This window comes from Natator depressus, chromosome 2, assembly GCF_965152275.1.
Source record: "Natator depressus isolate rNatDep1 chromosome 2, rNatDep2.hap1, whole genome shotgun sequence".
NCBI lineage: Eukaryota > Metazoa > Chordata > Testudines > Cheloniidae > Natator > Natator depressus.
This window is the reverse complement of record NC_134235.1, coordinates 152620854-152638895: the sequence shown is the minus strand read 5'-3', so window position 1 is coordinate 152638895 and position 18042 is coordinate 152620854. Positions and strand designations below refer to the sequence as shown.

Sequence of the window (18042 nt, the reverse complement as noted above, 5' to 3'; positions counted from 1 at the left end):
CTTCTGGGTATCCTTGTCAATGGAATAGAACAGTATTTGTAGGTGAATACAGAACTGAATAACTAATACAGTTAACTGGTATGAAACTCCTCCAAAGCACCTGATTAAAATGCTGGTGGTGCATTTAGATATAAAAAATATCAATGAGAGTTTAAGAATATATTTTATTTCATAGACAGCTTTCTGCTATTGAGATGCCAGCCATAATGAGATTAACAGAAGCACAAATGGTATTTTTATATATCAGTCTTCCATCTCTTCATTAGAAACAACATTTTAAAATGAATTCTCTTGACTTCAGAGTAGACTGGAACCTGAAGGATCTGGATCTGGTGACCTTGACCGAGACAATGAGGTTTTAAGAGTAAGTATGTACTAATGTTTGCTAATTTTGTGCAGTAAATAGCTTTATCTTTTATCTGTATTTTAAATGATTACAGCATTTGAATAATTATGAATCAATGATCATATGGTTACATAGTGCAAAACATGGTTTTTATTTAGATAGCATCCTTAATACAAAACATCACAAAAAACTTTGCAAGGAGAGTTTATTTGATCCAAAGAGTAGAGGAAGCTTTGCAGTCAGATTTTAAGAGAAAAAGTGAGTTGGAAGCTTGGTTAGAGGCAAAAAAGTGCAGAAAAATGGGGCAGCACAATTAAAAATTCAGCTGTCACTAGCACTCTCCCACGATTGTGGAGCATTTGGGGAAGGGACAGAGGAGGCTCGGATTGCGGGAGTGTCACTGGTGGTGGAGTGGGAGAAAAAGCTGGGAGTATGAGATGGGAGAAACAGAGTGAAGAAATCATGGAGAGGTTTTTGTTTGTTTGTTTTAAAGAAAGTCCCTTTTGATTCTGAGATGATTAGAAGCCAGTGAAGATGAGTGGATGGTATTATTCATTGCTTGCTTCAGCTTTGGGCACCTATTCTGTTAATAAGGTGTACAACTATATGGGGCTGTTAATTCACACTAATTCCTTCTGTCAGCCTTGAGTGTCCTCTCTGTCTTCTGCCTGTATCCAAACCTTTGCAAAGGCCAGGATTAGTGCTGTACTTTTATTAAATCAAAACTGGAGATCTTTCTAAAAAGATATGCTTTAGCTCAAACAAAAATTATGGTCTTGATCAGTGGTGAGCTGGAGCCGGTTCACACCGGTTTGCTAGAACCGGTTGTTAAATTTAGAAGCCCTTTTAGAACCGCTTGTTCCGCGAGGACAACTGGTTCTAAAAGGGCTTCTAAATTTAACCAGCCAAAAATGGCGCCTTAGGCGCCGACTCCATGGGTGCTCCAGCCCTGGAGCACCCGTGGGGAAAATTTGGTGGGTGCAGAGCACCCACCGGCAGCTCCCCACCCCACCCCCGGCCCCAGCTCACCTCCGCTCCACCTCCTCCCCTGAACGTGCCACCCTGCTGTGCTTCTCTGCCCCCCCCCCCCCAGGCTTCCTGCAAATCAGCTGTTCACGCAGGAAGCTGGGGCAGGCTGAGAAGCAGGCGGTGGCTTCCCGCTCAGACCCATGGAGGTGGAGTGGAGGTGAGCTGGGGGGGGGGGGCGCGAGGAGGGCCGTCCGCGCCGCAGCAGGTAATCCGGGGGGGCGGGGTGCAGGGGAACCGCTTCCTGCCCCAGCTCACCTCCGCCACCCTTGGCCTGAGCGGGAAGCCACCACCTGCTTCTCTGCCCTCCCTGGCTTCCTGCCGAACAGCTGATTCGCGGGAAGCCGGGGGAGGGGGCGGAGAAGCAGAGTGGGGCACCGCGTTCAGGGGAGGAGGCGGAGCGGAGGTGAGGTGATCTGGGGCCGGGCGTGGGGCGGGGAGCTGCCGGTAGGTGCTCTGCACCCACCAAATTTTCCCCATGGGTGCTCCAGCCCCGGAGCACCCAGGGAGTCGGCGCCTTAGGTGCCACTTTTGATGTGATCAGTGGGGGAGTGGTCGCTCCCCCTGCTCCCCCCCAGCTATGCTCCCCCGCCCCTAGGAGCCAGAGGGACCTGCCGGATGTTTCCTGGGAGCTGCCCCAGGTAAGCACCTCCAGGACTCCCCACCTTGCCCCCCGGCAGGTGCCTCTGGCTCTTAGGGGTGGGCACCCACTATGGTGGCCCACGAGACCCTCCTGCCTGGTTCTGGGGGCAATCAGGGGACAGGGGAGGGGGATAGATGGGGCAAGGGTCCTGGGGGGGCATCAAGGAACGCGGGGAGGGTTGGATGGGGCAGGAGTCCTGGGGGGCGGGGGTGAGCAACGACCCCCTCGTGGGGTAAGGAGGGAACCCGTTGTTAAGATTTTGGCAGCTCATCACTGGTCTTGATATCGAGATTACTATGCAGGAGGTCAGACTAGATTATCATAATAGTCCCTTCTGGATTTTGGATCACGTGGTGATTTGCCTGTTCTGTTCATTCCCTCTGGAGCACCTGTCATTGGCCACTGTTGGAAGACAGGATACTGGGCTGGATGGACCTTTGATCTGACCCAGTATGGCCGTTCTTATGACTTAAAATCTATGAATCATACTTTCCCAGTATTGAATTCATCAAAGGCTGATGCGCTATTTATAATTAAAATGTTCCTTTGGACCCATGTTTCTGACACTACTGCCATTAGATGGAATTCATCCTGTGTACTATCTGCGTCTCAATTAAGCCCTATTTTAGGGATTTATATGTGAATTAAGGGGTTTTTAGCCTTGTGCTGGTACTTGCAGGGGTGTGTGTGTGAATTTCTTAAGATGCAGTGTGGTCTAGCGCAGTGCTACTCAAAGTGGTGGTCCGTGGACCAGTGCCGGTCCGTGAGCCATCGGCGGCCGGTCTGCGTGCACATTGGAAAAAAAAATTGCCAGTCCCCTACATCAGATAGTTTGAGAAGCACTGCTCTAGCAGACAAGGCGCTCGATTAGAATCAGGAGACTTCCATTGTATTCCTGGCTCCTCCTCTGACCTGCTGTCCCTTCACCTCTCAGTCCCTTTGTATCCCTTCCACCTTGTCTCCATTGTTTAGATTATAAACTTCTCCTCAGGGCAGAGACAGTTTTGCTGTGTGTTTATATAGCACAATGGGATGCCTGCCTAGGGATGAATCATCAGCTTTAACTCAAACTTTCACTTTGCTACCAAGGTAAAGTTTGGAGTTTTCCTTGACCCTGAGCTATTTTTTTCTTCCTACATGTCTGAACAGCCAGCCAAATCCAGCCTTACCTTGCTCCTGCTGAAATGCTGAATAACGAAATGCAGCAACAATAATCCCATAAAACTCCGATCTCCAAGCATTACTTTGTATATAATGTTGCACTTAACTGGGCTTAATGCCCAGAGAATCAGCCAGAAACACAGTAAAGGTGTGTGTGTGGGGGGGAGTCTTACAAAGAGAAAGAGCTGGTAGTCAAATGGTCAAAGGTGAACAAACCTAATACAAAGGTATTGTATTGATCATTATTGACAGCCAGAGAGAGAAACTACCATACACCTTTGGGATGGGCCTGTCATCTGTATTGAAATTTTCTGTTTTATAATCTTCCTAAATCTCTCTTTTCTAAACTTCAACAAGTCCAGGATGCCATATCCAGGAAGCCTGGTCATATAGTATAGCCCCTGTCCTGCAGCATCTTCACTGACATCCTATCCATCTCTCAGTCCAGTTCAAAATTGCTCTCCTAGGACTCAGTGTTGTGAGGTGCTGAGAAACTTATCTTCAGCCAAGTGTTCCTTCAGTGGGACTCTTCATGTGCATAAAGTTAAGCATGTGATTGTGTTTTTCTGGATCGAGGCCAAAGTGCTCATCACCTTACAGGGTAAAGCCCGTAATTTTCAAAATTCTCCATTACCTTTTTCCGTAAATATACAGGATCAGTAATACAAGGTAAAGCATTAAAGATTAACTTTTATTTAAGAGAGAGTAATTTTCAAATGTATATTTCTTAAATATGAAAACAACTTGGTTCCTTCCATGGATCATTCATTTTATGCGGTTTAATGTCATTGTGCTATCAGAGCCACGTCTTTGGGGCAGGAATCACCTGTTTGTTGTGTTTGTACAGCGCCTAGCACAATGGATTTAACATGTCCATGACTAGGGCTCCTTGGTGCTATGGTAATACAACTAGTAGTAATAATCCTGCTCCCTCTGAAATTAATAGCAGAAGTCCCTTTGGCTTCTATCTATCCTGATTGCTTCGGAATGAAGACGATGTTGATCACTGGAGTATCCCTGGGTGTCTTACACAAAGTAAACACAGTAGATTTTCATTTTTAACTATCTTCCATTGTTGCAGATTAAAGGTGATGGTGGAGGCATACCTCCCAGAGCAAGGGAAGAGTGACCTTCTGTGACACTGCTAGGGAGAGAGGGGGATCAATGGGAGCAAGATTGACCCCTAATGAAAAGAAAGGGAAGTGTTTGCCCAAGTTCAGTGGTATAGAGTTTTATGAATTCTATTTAAGAATGCTGGTTCTCTTTAAGAATGCTGCATGGACCTGGCTGGGGTGGGGATGAAAACAAATGACAATGTTTTCTAACAGTATTTCTGATTTCTCAAGGGTCTCCCTGGGCCACCAGGCCCTCCAGGATTACCCGGAGCACCAGGAAAACCTGATTCAAATGCAGGATCCCCTGGATCACCAGGGAAAGACGGGAAAGATGGACCTTCTGGTGAGCCAGGCCCTCCAGTGAGTATCACTCATGCGTAGACATTAGTGCTATACTTCAGCTATAATTTCCTACACAGAGAACTTGCATGTTTTTTAAGCCTTGTCTACACTGCCACTTTACAGCGCTGAAACTTTCTCGCTCAGGGATGTGAACCCCCACCCCCACCCTGTGAGCGCTGCAAGTTTCAGCGCTGTAAAGTGGCAGTGTAGACAGCACCACCGCTGGGAGCTACTCCCCCCTCGTGGAGGTGGGGTTTTTTTACAGCACTGGGAGAGCTCTCTCCCAGCGCTGGTGCTGCGACTACACAGCCATGTTAAAGCAAAGTGAAGACAAACTCTTAGAATGCTGACTGTTGTTGGTATTTTAGGATGGGCGCTACTAGATGAGCCCAGGATTTGATGGAGTTTGCAATTTTTTGCCAGATTCTTATGAAAGGCACAAAAGCCAAATGGCCATATTCTCTGGAACAGCTAGCTGTATTGCTTCATTCCAGAGCAGTGGAAAGCAGCCAAAGAATACAGGTGAATGTGGACCAGGCTGAAGAATGAAGGATGCTTTTACTGAAGTTTAATGAGACTGTTTGTTTGTTTTTCCCTGACATTTTCAGGAAAATAAAGCTGGGAAGCAGTTACATAATTCAAAGGGAATTTATAACTTAAAGCTACCATTGGACTTTCATCTCTTTGGGCTTTCTCCCTTCATTGTAGCTCACCCAGAGATGAAAATTTACCCTTTAGTCCTAAGGAACACTTGAAGTGCAGTCCTACTTTGAAAGATGATAGTAGAAATGGTGTCATGGGGTTGTATATTTATTGTATGTCAATACATGTTAAATAAGCTCAGCTAACAAGAAAAATAGTAACTACTAGCTCTGTAAACTTAGTCTGGAATCTGAGAGTCAAGGTGGGTTCTTTCCTTCTCATGCATCACCACTGGCAACAGAAGTTGAGGCCCAAATCTGACCCACTGCAATCCCACTATCTTCAAATTATTCTCTGTGACCCCAATGCTTTCAGTGGATTTGCACAGGTGTAACTGGCACTTTGTGTAAAAAAACAAACAAAAAACCCCCACTCCTTTCTCTCTGTCCCAGTTGCGTTGGTTTTTCAGGGCTAACATGAGTAAAAACATAGTGCCTAGAGTCAGCAGACATGATTCTGATTACATCATGCAAGAAAGTGATTACTGAATGTAACCACTTTTCAGAGTAGAGTAGAAGGACACTTTGGGCTGGTCTCCACTACGGGGAGATTGATGCTGCCGCAATTGATGCAGCAGGAATCGATTTAGCGGGTCTAGTGAAGATCCACTAAATCGATGGCAGAGCGCTCTCTGGTCAACCTTGGTACTCCAGCTCTCTGAGAAGAGTAAGGGAAGTCGACCGGCGAGCATCCCCCAGTGACTCAGTACCGTGAAGACACTGGGGTAAGTCGACATAGCTGGAGTAGTTTAACTTAGGTCACCTTACCCCAGTAGCGAAGACAAACCCTTAGAAAGGCCCAGTCCCACTCGTGTTGACTTCAGCTGAAGCAAGATTGACCCCACCAAAGAATTGGTGCCCAGATTAGCTACAGTGTTGTTTTTCTTTCTTTTTCTCAAGCAAAGACAATTATACTTGGAATGCCCTAATGAATCTTAGCTCAGAACATACATCTTCTCAAAAATCTTTGAAGCTAAATACATTATTTTTAAAATATCAATTTATCTGATTAATTTTGTTTGTTTAAGTCATAGGATGAATTGTAAGTCTTTCATTCCTTGAGATCTTTCCTCATGTCCTGAAGGACCTGTTCCTTGAAGCCCTTCAGAAGGTGGCTCCAAGGACATGAAACTTGGACACTTCATTCTACCACCTGTGAATAAATGAGGGGAATGATTACGATAGCGTCAACTGATTGTACTACTTGTTTAAACTAAAATAGGAAAAACAAGCTGTTTGGGAGCAAACATTTATTGTACTTACTGTAAATGTAAGTGCCACAATAAGAGGATCATCCCACTCTGAGTTAAAATAAATAACTACAGTTTTAAGTGACTCCTTTTAAATAGTATCAAAAGGCAACCAAATAAAGGGCAATAATACATCTGCCTTAAATGACATAATATAAATACTTACTTTCTATAGGGCGGAAGAAAAGTGCTAGAATGAACAAAATGGGGTCCCCAAAGTCATTTAATGTATTTTTGTTTCCTAATCAAAAAAGGCTGCCAAGTTTGCAGAAGGTAGGAAGGACAGTTTAAAGAACTGTGTCTGTTTGAGTCAACTAATCTTGGTCAGACCAGAAATTTTATGAAACCTAGGATTTCAATCCTGTAAACCCTTTCTCATATTGTTTCATATAGTCAGTATCCATATACAGCAGCTGCTGCTGCCAACTCAAGCTGGTTAAGGACAAACCTAAATAATATAAAAGACAATTGAAATAGAAATGATTCACCCCCATCCCCAAAGCCTGCCCTTTCTGTGGTGTGAGGGTGACTCTGGCGCACGTGTATCTTCAGTGCACCAAATTGCAGTGCCTCTTGTTTGGTGGAGGATCAACCCTTTACAACCTTCAGGCCTACCCTTAAAGTAACAACCAAGGGAGCACAGAAGGGGGAAGGCAAACCCTGCCATCAGTGGGGCTGATTACCCCAGGCCCACCATCGCCAGAGGGGTAAGCACTAAAATCTGGCAGGATGAAGGAGGTGCCTTGTCACAGTTGTCAGAGGCTATCCTCACATTTCCCTTAGCAAAAGTGTGAACATTTTCAGTGTTGGATTGTAGGGTTTCTACACAGTCCATGGTTCAACTCCCTGTGTTCTTCTTCAGGGACTCTATATAAAAAGTTTGCTGGGACCCCTTATCTCCTGCCCAGATGTGAAAAGTGCTGGGATACCCTTTGTAGTCTCACTGACTGCTGTCCTATAAGCCATCAAAAGGAATGGGATATGCTGGTCTCAGTCCCTTTGACGCTGTTCTACAAAGGAATTCCTAGAGTCCTATTGAACCTTTTCACCATCCCATCAGATTGGGGTGGGGTGGTGGTGGGAGCTCTGCAATCTCTAGAATCTCACAAATGTGTTGGAACACTTTGGATTCTGATTTTCTCCTTTCATCTTTGTTTAACTCATCTGGGACCCCAAATCTGGTGAAGAATTCATTTACTAAGACCTCTCCTACTGTCCCAGCATCTTGATGTCTTAGTGTGTTAGCCTCAGGCCATTTTGTAAAGTAGTCCAGAACCACCAGCAAATACTTATTGTCAGCCTCTGTCTCAGCCAAGGTCCCAAGAACATCAATGGCAGCATGCTTCATTGGTGCCCCCCACAAGATAATGCCGCAAAGGGAATGTCCCAGTTTTAAAGGGACCCCCCTTTATAATGCAGGCATCACATTTCCTTTATCAATTTTCCACATCCTGCCTAAATTTTACCCAATAGAAATTTTCTTTAGGTTGGCTCAGGTTTTTGCAGTCCCCAAAATGTCCAGTAGTTTTAAAATCATGACGTAACCTCAGAACTTCTTTTTTAATGTATCCGGTACAACCAGCTGGTGTCTGGATCCATCACTTGCTGGTTTCTCCCCACTCCTATACAATATTTCCTCTTTAAACTCAAAGCTTTCCCACAGTGACCCGAAAGCCTTTAGTGTGGTGTTATCGGGGGGACACTATGTTCCACGGTGGCTGCATACGCAAATTGATTTTCCAGTCACACACAATCCTGATATCAGGATCCTCTCTTCGGGAAGTTTTGACTTGTTCTGGGGTCCATTCCTGCAACCCCATCCTCATCATTCCAGTTGATGAACTAGGAACATGGGCACTTGTGTGAATTAGAGGAAGTGAGCCGCCCCCAATTCCCTTGAGCAACTAATTCTTTGCTCTCCTGTTTGGGGCAGGGTTTGCAATTAGACTCCCAACAGAGTTGTCTGGACAAAGTATCAGCGTTACTATGCTTATCGCCAGACTTATGTGTGATTGTGAAATCCTAGCACTGCAGTTTCTCCAAGCATCTGGAAAGCTGTCCCTTAGGATTCTTGAATCTAAAGAGCCATTGCAGGGAAGCATGGTCTGTCCTGACCACAAACTTCCTCTCATACAAATACCAACGAAAATGTTCTACAGATTTAACCACTGCTACAAGTTCCTTTCGGGTGGTGCAATAAATAACTTAGACTTTTGCTGTAATAAGCAGCCAGCCTCTCAAGTCCTTTGTGTTCCTGTGTCAGTACTGTCCCCAGACCATAAGCGCTAGCATCTGTGACCAATATGAAAAGGGGGTTTTGAAACAAAGTTAGGCCAAGACAGGAGCAGTCACCAGAGCCTTTTTTAACTCTGAAAATGCTACAAGCTGTGCAAACCCACGAACAAACCTTCTGAGCCCTATAAAACTCTGCACATATGTAAATGTCTAGGGAGTGGGCCAGGTCTGTACAGCCTCCATTTTCTTTTTGTCAGGGGAAATGCCCTCCTTGCTAATTGTGAGCCCAAGGTATGTTACCCCTTTTTGAAACAACTCAGATTTCTTTGGGTTCAGTTTCAAGTTGGCTGCCTTCAGTTTATCACCGACCATTTGTAAATGTTTGGTTCTGGCTCAAATGTGTTAGCATGCACCAGGATATCATCTAGATATATCAGCCAGGCCGAGAGGGGAATGCTATGTGTAATACCCTTTCCATTAGCCTCTCTAATGTGGCTGGGTATATTGCACAAGCCAAAAGCCAAAAGAAGAGGAGGACTTGTGGCACCTTAGAGACTAACCAATTTAGCCACAAGTCCTCCTTTTCTTTTTGCGAATACAGACTAACACGGCTGTTACTCTGAAACCAAAAGCCATCACTTTAAATTGCACAAGCCATGTCCTGCTGTGACAGCACTTTTCCCGCCCTGTCTCTTGGACCCTTTTCTGCTTGCCAATACCCACTTCTAAGGTCTAGTGTGAAAAACCATACTAAATCTGCTACAGCACCCAGGGTGTCATATATTTGTGGTAATGGATAAGAATCTTTTGAAGTGACTTCGTTTAATTTTCTATACAGAATCTGGTGTCACCATCCTTTTTCTTAACCAGAATTATGGGTGAGGCCCAAAGGCTAGTCAAAGGCTCAGTTATGCCTTCCCGATGGTCTGTGGTGTCTCTTCGCTTTTTGCTACTGGTAACCAGTAAGATGGCTGTTCAATGGGTCGTTTTCACCAGTTGTGGGACCAATGCAGTACAACCTGTATCTCTGTTGGATCAGGAGAACAACTCTTCTGCTAGATGACCCTTGTGGTCCCTTCTAACCCTATGGTTCTATGATTCTTCAGATGCAGTTTCCCAGGTTTGGGCCATGTGCCCTGCCCTGTCACTGTCTCCATTCAACACCAATTAGGTGGTTCAGTTTTGGATCCCCTGTTCGCTTAGACCAGACATGCTCGAAAAGGCCAATAACCATTATGTTTTAGCCTGTGCCAACTATCCTTATACTCAGCCCAATCCTATTAGAAAGTCAATAGGCAAACTCCCATTATTGTAGCTGCCCAGGTCTAAGCAAAACCTGTAGGGCTGATCCTTGTGCCTTCACCAAGCTTTGCTCCTTCAATTTGGTGATCACCCATTTCCCAGACTGGGAAAGAGGCTTTCACAGGACACCTCGGACAGTCTGTCTTGCCCTGCCTTAAATTTATAACAATCCTTTTAGTGGTCAATTTTATTTAACTGAACTATTTCCTTTAATTTTGGCATTATTGCCAATTTCCCTTGTTTTACAAATCAAATTTAACAGTTTTTCTAATAATTCTCTTTCTCCTGCAGATGTTGCTTTGATTCAGAAAAAGAACAAATCAAGTCTTTTTTAAAATTCTTTTGTGAAGCCTCCAGCTCCTATTTTAGGTCTTGTTTTAAATCCCACTGGCCGGTTTTGAATTCTGCAAATGCCTCCATTATTTGTTCCATCTTGGTTCAGCAGGAATACCGGGTCACAATCTCTCCTCTTAGAAACTGGTTCCCGCTCCTGACACCAGTGTTACCCCTTTTTGACTCGAGCAGCAAGTCAAAGTTTGGGGCGCTGGGGATATTCCAGTTGGAAATGAGAAGCTGGGTATGAGTCAGCAGTGTGCCCTCGTTGCCAAGAAAGCCAGTGGCATATTGGGCTGTATAAGTAGGAGCATTGCCAGCAGATCGAGGGAAGTGATGATTATTCCCCTCTATTCGGCACTGGTGAGGCCACACCTGGAGTATTGCTTCCAGTTTTGGTCCCCACACTACAGAAGAGATGTGGACAAATTGGAGAGAGTGCAGCAGAGGTCAATGAAAATGATTAGGGGGCTGGGGCACATGACTTACAAGGAGAGGCTGTGGGAACTGGGGTTATTTAGTCTGCAGAAGAGAAGAGGTGAGGGGGATTTGATAGTAGCCTTCAACTACCTGAAGGGGGGTTCCAAAGAGGATGGAGCTAGGCTGTTCTTAGTGGTGCCAGATGACAGAACAAGAAGCAATGGTCTCATGTTGCAGTGTGAGACGTTTAGGTTGGATATTAGGAAACACTATTTCACTAGGAGGGTGATGAAGCACTGGAATGGGTTACTTAGGGAGGTGGTGGAATCTCCATCTTTAGAGGTTTTTAAGGCCCAGCTTGACAAAGCCTTGGCTGGGATGATTTAGTTGGGGACTGGTCCTGCTTTGAGCAGGGGGTTGGACTAGATGACCTCCTGAGGTCCCTTCCAACCCTGATATTCTATGATTCTATGAAACAGAAATTGATGGAGTCTGTTTTTTCTTTGATGCAATCTTGTTTATTACCAAGAAATGTGCAAAGTCCTGTGTCTCTAAATGCAGAAGTAACCAAGAACAAAAGGAGCAGTTTCTTAGCTTGCAGCCCCCAAGACTTTTTAACCAACACCAGACCCCAAAGCACACACTCTAGCTATGTCCAGGGTCACACAATGCTTATAGACTCTTGTTTGGCTTTCTTGCCTCTCCCTCTTTCTCTATTCTTGTCTGTTGTCACTTTTTGTGTGATCTGTCTACCCACATATACCCCTCTGTTTTAGGTGGGGCTTGTGCTTAAAGTTATGTTAGGTGTGAACTTACCTTTCAATTATCAGTCTCATTGTGGTTTTAACTCAACTCATAACTAGATTTCACCCAGCTCATAATATGAGGAATAGACCTGTCTTTCAAATGAATATTACAGTATGACGATCCTTACATAACCACCTGCCTTACAGCACTTTTGTAACAGAACTTTCCAAAAGCATTCATTCTGCTCCAGAGATAAACAGTGTGTGTACTGATTTGTCTAATGCAAATCTGTGATAACTAGAGCACAGTAGGTTTACTTAAACATGAATTATTCTATTGTTAAACAGCACACAGCTTGTCTACATGGGGACATTCAGGAGAGTTAATCTGAATTAACTGAAGGTGTGAATTAAAAGAGGATTAGTTAAATTGCATTAAACTCCTGGGTGGATACTCTAATTCAGAATTAAAATGACCTTAATTTGGTTTATCTTAATTCACTGTAGGACACTGTAATTCAAATTAAGGCCACTTTTAGGCAGTTTAACTAATTGACTTTTAATTAACCCCTATTTCAATTAATTTTCCTCAGTGTCCTTGTGTAGACAGGCCCAGAGAGTTTAAAAGTTTGCTAAAATGTATATTTTAAAGGTGGTGTGTAGTGTGCTATATGTAACTTTTATTTCTGCACTGAAATATTCTTTGGTTTTACAATTTACAGGTGTCTGATGAGGAAATTAATGGTTCTGGCATGGTGATAAGATGTTTCAATAGGGTCAAATAAGGTGGTCCTACAAATGTGGGCTCAAAAGGCAGTATTTCCCCTCCAAGCTGTTTTATCAATATGTTTCAGAAACGGCCTTGTTCACGTACACAATAGAACCTTGAGAATAATGTTGGTGTCCCTAGCCTCTGCTTGCCAGAAGCTGGGATTGGGCGACAGGGGATGGATCACTTGACGATTACCTGTTCCGTTCATTCCCTCTGAAGCACCTGGCATTGGCCACTGTCAGAAGACAGGATACTGGGCTAGATGGACCCTTGGTCTGACCCAGTATGGATGTTCTTATGTTTGATTAATTAGCACAATAAATAGTTGCAATCAAGATGTAATTGACTTCCATTTTGAAGCAAATTCTAAGTATTTGGTAAACAAAATAATGTGTATATCTGGCCTTTTCCTCTGTTATCCTACAGATAGGTTTGTAGCATTTGTCAATGGGTTTTAAAATGCTTTACATAGTTGTCCATAGCAACAATATTATGTTATGTGCTTACCAACATTTTGCTTTGAGTAATATTTGCAGAACTAGGTTCTGACACTGCAAGAGGATCTACATGGGCAGATTCTTAAATCTGCCTGGAGTCCCAATTATTTCAGCCTCATGGAGTCTTCAGAAAGCACAGCATTGGGGCTAGGGTGACTTTAAACCTCTTGGTGCCTTCCCAGTCCCCACCTGCTCCAGGGGCTGGAGAGGTCCTGGTTTAATTTAAAACAGCCCTGGGGGCCTTTAAATTACATCAGCCTTCCAGTGCTGCATGCTGTGGCCATGCCCCAATATGTCCCTCCCTCCTTTAGCCCTGCCCCTCCCCCTCGCCCCCAGTTTGTTTCCGGGGTGTAACCTGGACTGTGGGACCGCTGAGCCTTCTGTCCCACTAACCTGGGCTGCCTCTCACACTGATCCTGTTGGCAAGCTACAGTCCTCTGGCAGATACTGCACTTACACAGCCATCTATAGGGAGGAACATACCTAACTGTGTTACACATGAATAATCTCCCAGCCACTCATGAAAAATCAATAGAGAGGCTCCTGCCAATTTCCCCCTCCCCCGCAACTCCCTAGTCTTGCACCCCAGAACTGTACCATATTGCACTAGTCAGAAGCCTGGCCAGTGTAAGTTCATTATCTAGTCTGCCTCTCCCTCGATGTGGAGAGGACACACTCTAGCCTTTGTAACCTGAGCTGAGATTTCTCAAGCACTTCAACCAAACCATACTGTTTTAGGTAAACATAAAACAGATTTATTAACTCCGGAAAGATAGATTTTAAGTGATTATAAGTATCAAGCATAGAGATCAAAGGTGGTTACTTAAGAAATAAAAGAAATTCACAGTCTAAGTTCTACAACCTCAACGGGATTTGAATCAAGCAGTGCCTCACCCTGACGGATGGTACAAGCAGGTTACCGATCCTCGGTCCACAGGCTTGGACTCTTGTCGAGCCTGAGACCTCCCTCCCCCAGTTCAAAGTCTTTGTCCTCCAGATGTTCCTCCAGGTATTGAACTGGGGGGGTGGGGAGTAATGGTGTCACTTCCTCTCTTTTATATTTTCTTCAAGCTTGCTGGAAAGATCTTTGCTGTGACGTGGGGATCAGGCAGTTCCCATTGGTCAAGCAGTCTCCATAGTCTACGTGCTCTCTCTGAAAAGTCTCTGGGATAGTGGATTCTTTTCTTGATGGGCGTTGAGGAGCCATTAAAGCTTTCTGGATACTCCACTGTTGTACTTGAAATGCTGGTTGTGGGTGTTCCCAACTGCACAACATATTTCAGTAACACTTCATAACCTTACGTATAATGATTGTACATAACACTCCAACAGGATATTAATGTTCAGCAGATCAAAACTTTTAAAATGATGCCTCACAGGGCATGCTTTGTACAAAACATATCATAATCCAATCACAGTGGTTAATATGGGGGTTCCAGGGTGCTGCTTTCTCACAGTGGGTCCTTGTATGCTAGCCTTTCAGCTGGTTTCTGCTGTGTCTGCACTGGGTGAAATCCTACTCCATCTGGTCCAGACCTTCTGGACCTCTTTTACAGCACTTTGGCTCTTTGAACTGGAATAAAGGGGCTGGAGTGGGGGGTGGGAGCATCTCATCCAGAGTTTATCTTACTCTTGGGCCAGATTAGATAGCCATGGAATGGATTGCTGATTATACTACAGCATCACTACCATCCCCCACCATTCAAAAATTGAGTCAGCCCCCTCCCCCCCCAAAATCATGCAATTGGCTGAAAAGTCATGAGATTTAAAATATAAATATATCTACTCTGGTGTTTGAACTTTAATGTGTTATTTCAGTCACATTCTCAAGCTTTTCTCTGCAATCACACTGGCCAAAAAACTTTTTTAAAGAAATCTAAGATTCTTACCTAAGCACATGACTCTGGGAGCTGGAGCTTAAAGAAACACACCAAATATCATGAGACATGCAATAAAAATGGTAAGAGTTAACAACATTGCTACAGGACATTAAAGATCCTATTCTTCAAATACTTACTACTGGGCATAGCCCTATTACCATGAATAGTTCCCATTTGGAAATTCATAAGTGCTACACCAAGTAGTAAGAGTTTACAGTAGCAGGCCCTAAGGCCCTGACTCTGCAAGGACATAAGCACGTGCTTAAAGATATGCACTATGAGCATTTTAAGCCTGTGCATAAGACTCAGGACTGGTGCCTAAGAATGTAACTATGCAAAGAAGTTTCATTTTATTACTTAAATCCAGTACTTAGATACTTTTTCCTTGTTCTCATACTATACCATCCTTTAAATTGGTTTAAGTTTTATTTGAATTGCTTTTTATGGAGAAGACAAAGTGGAGTTATTTATAGTTATGTGGTTGTGTCACTGCCACTTCACTGACTTGAATTCAAAATCTTGATTCTTCCCAGAGCTTGAAATTAAAGCACTTGTTATAAGAGTTTTGTGTTAGATATCATCATGAAAGTTCATTTGGCATTGTTTCTCGGAACAAAATATGCCAAGAGAGATGGTAGAGATTCCTGTCAATATTTTCTTTAATACTGTCAAGTGGTTTTCTCAAGGTGAGATGTTCCACGTATAAATTTATTGTGAAATGATAATGATCCCGTTTGAGTCTAGGATCTCTTTAGCATTGCTAAAATTTAAAAAAACCTCAGTTTGTGATCTAAACAGTAGGAATCTTTTTTTTATATACAAAAGTTTTCCTTTTTATTTTTTAAATAAAATAAAGATTTTTTTAAAGATTACCCACTTCGTTAAGATAGTCTTCCATAATAAGGTCAACCAGGAGGAGAGGGAGGGAGAGAAGAGGAGAGGAACAGCTACAAAAAGAGAGAGAATCATTTCTGACCAGTAAGAAATTCAGCCATGGTATCGAATATGATAGCAGCTACAGTCCATGAAATATTATCAAGAAAATTGTATAATTTGGAAAATAAGAAATTTTGGAAAGAGGAAAATCATTAAAGTGCTTCAAGTGTTTTGGCCTCACTTAAGAATGATTCAGCAAGTTCTGGAGGTACAAAACCTTTGAGCTTCATTCAAGTCCCCAAACCATTTTTCTCACTAAGTGATACATTGTTGTTGATACATTCCTTCACTGTAGCAAGAATCTAAGCCTACTAGATATGGTGGGGTTTTCTTTATAAACTCACAGGGCAGATTCAGGCATAGTCTATATCAATTCATGATCATGGGAGTCCAGTCCTGCATGATGCTGAGTGCCTCCTGAGATTCTAAGACTATGTCTACACTACATCATTTACGGCGGCACAGCTGCACTGATGCAGTTGCACCACTATAGCACTTCTTGTGAAGACGCTCTAAGCTGACAGAAGAGACCTCTCCCGTCGGCTTAATAACTCTTGCCTCCGCAAGAGGCAGTAGCTATTTGAGCGGGAGAGCTGTCTACACTGGAGCTTACGTTGGTATAACTTATGTTGCTCGGAAGGGTGGCTTATTCACACCCCTGAGCGACATAAGTTATACCGAAGTAATTTGTAGTGTAGACATAGCCTCAGACACTGATTCAGCAGTAAGGCCAGATTCAGCAAAGCGCTTGAGTGCATGCTTTTGTGAATAGGGAAAGTTTTAAGTACATACTTTGGGCCTCATCCAAAGCCATTGAAATCAGTGGAAGTTTTTTCAGATAAGACATTGTTGAGACCAGAAGTCACTACCCACTCTGCAATGTCTTGCATGCTGGACCCTCTTGTTAAATTCCATTTCAAGTGGCCTCTCTCTGAGTCAACTCACTACTATGGCAGCTGTTGCAGTATCATCAGAGGAATCTACATAACTAGGCTCCCCTCCCCCAACTGTTTCCTGTGAGCCGGGCTTCGACCATAGCTTTGACATAATTTGTGAGAAGTTGTCACTCGAGTCCACCACAGAGTTGTGCTCTTTAGCTTCCAATTTCCTTCCCTCTCCTTTTCACAACCCCTGCACCAGAACCACATTGGTTCTGCATCCGTCAGAAACCTCTGAAGCCAGAGACGGGACTCAGGATATTGCCCTACAATAAAAAACAAAACATTATAATTCTTGTTGCAGTGCTGCTCAGAAGTCATGTAGCTGTGATATTCTGAACAAAATATTGTCTAACATCACATCCCAAACCAGGTCAGACTTCCTGGTGAGTATTACTGCAAGTTTGAGGAATTTCACTGAAAAATCTTGCAAGACAATCTGTTGCCGTAGTCCATTATTTCCTGCATTTATGTACTGCTGTTGCAAGTTTTGCTTTAGAAAGTGCTTTGCAATGCTTTTGTGTGTTAAAATTGATTTTCAGTGTCTTGAGTGTTGCTGTTTTACATCTAAAGAAGGAAAAGTAGATACAAAGATATGGCCTGGAAATGAACATAACCAAAACTTACTGAAAAATGTTACAAATTCACTCTGGGAGATTAAAAGAAAGTGAAGGAATATATATTCTTTACATACATATTTAGACTTCAGAAGTGAACTTTTAACCTTTGGCATAATGTCGGATTTCATGAACTTTAATTTTAAACTGCCTTTTACTATACAATACAAAAAAACTAGATGCCACAATACACAATGTACACTTCCATTTGGATGATGCCTTAGAGATCTATTGATTACAAAACAGAAATAAGTCAAATGTGCCTCTGCCTAATGAAATAAGTTTGCAGAGGATTTCTGCATGTGAAAAGTAGACAGTACGACTATCTGTGCAAGGAGTGTCCAACTATTGATGGTACACGCAGTACTGCTTTATGGCTGCTGTGAAGATGGAATGTGGCAATAGCTCCAGTCCTTCAAAGTGTATAACTTTACTCTGAATCGTCCCATTGACTTTGATGGTCACAATGTAAAGTTAAGCGTAAACCTTTGAAGGTTTCAAGGCCTGTGGTCTCAATCCTGTAAAACCTTTACCCTTGTGAGTAGTCCCATTGTGACCGCTGACTAAAAGGGTAAAGCCTATTTATATGAGTAAGGGTGTCAGGATTGGGACCTATGGATCTCATCTTGATCACACTGAAATCAATGGTAACTCTCCCATTGTGATTAATGGCCCAGGATGCCTGAACATCTGAGGCAATGAGCACTGTCCACACCCATTGAAGTCCTTGAAGTGCAGGGTGCTCAACTCCTCACAGTACTGGTCTCTGTGTGGTCACTAAT

At 43.4% G+C, this 18042-nt stretch overlaps 1 protein-coding gene across 5 annotated transcripts in view; it reads left to right on the top strand.

Annotated features, from left to right (window-relative positions):
• Nucleotides 1-18042, top strand: part of COL15A1 (collagen type XV alpha 1 chain) — a 270398-nt gene that overhangs the window by 156587 nt on the left and 95769 nt on the right. For all 5 annotated transcript variants that reach the window (XM_074945147.1, XM_074945146.1, XM_074945144.1 and 2 more), the window contains 2 exons: nucleotides 302-364; nucleotides 4523-4651. In XM_074945147.1, coding sequence (XP_074801248.1) covers nucleotides 302-364; nucleotides 4523-4651 — 192 coding nt within the window. The remainder of the gene's footprint in view (nucleotides 1-301; nucleotides 365-4522; nucleotides 4652-18042) is intronic.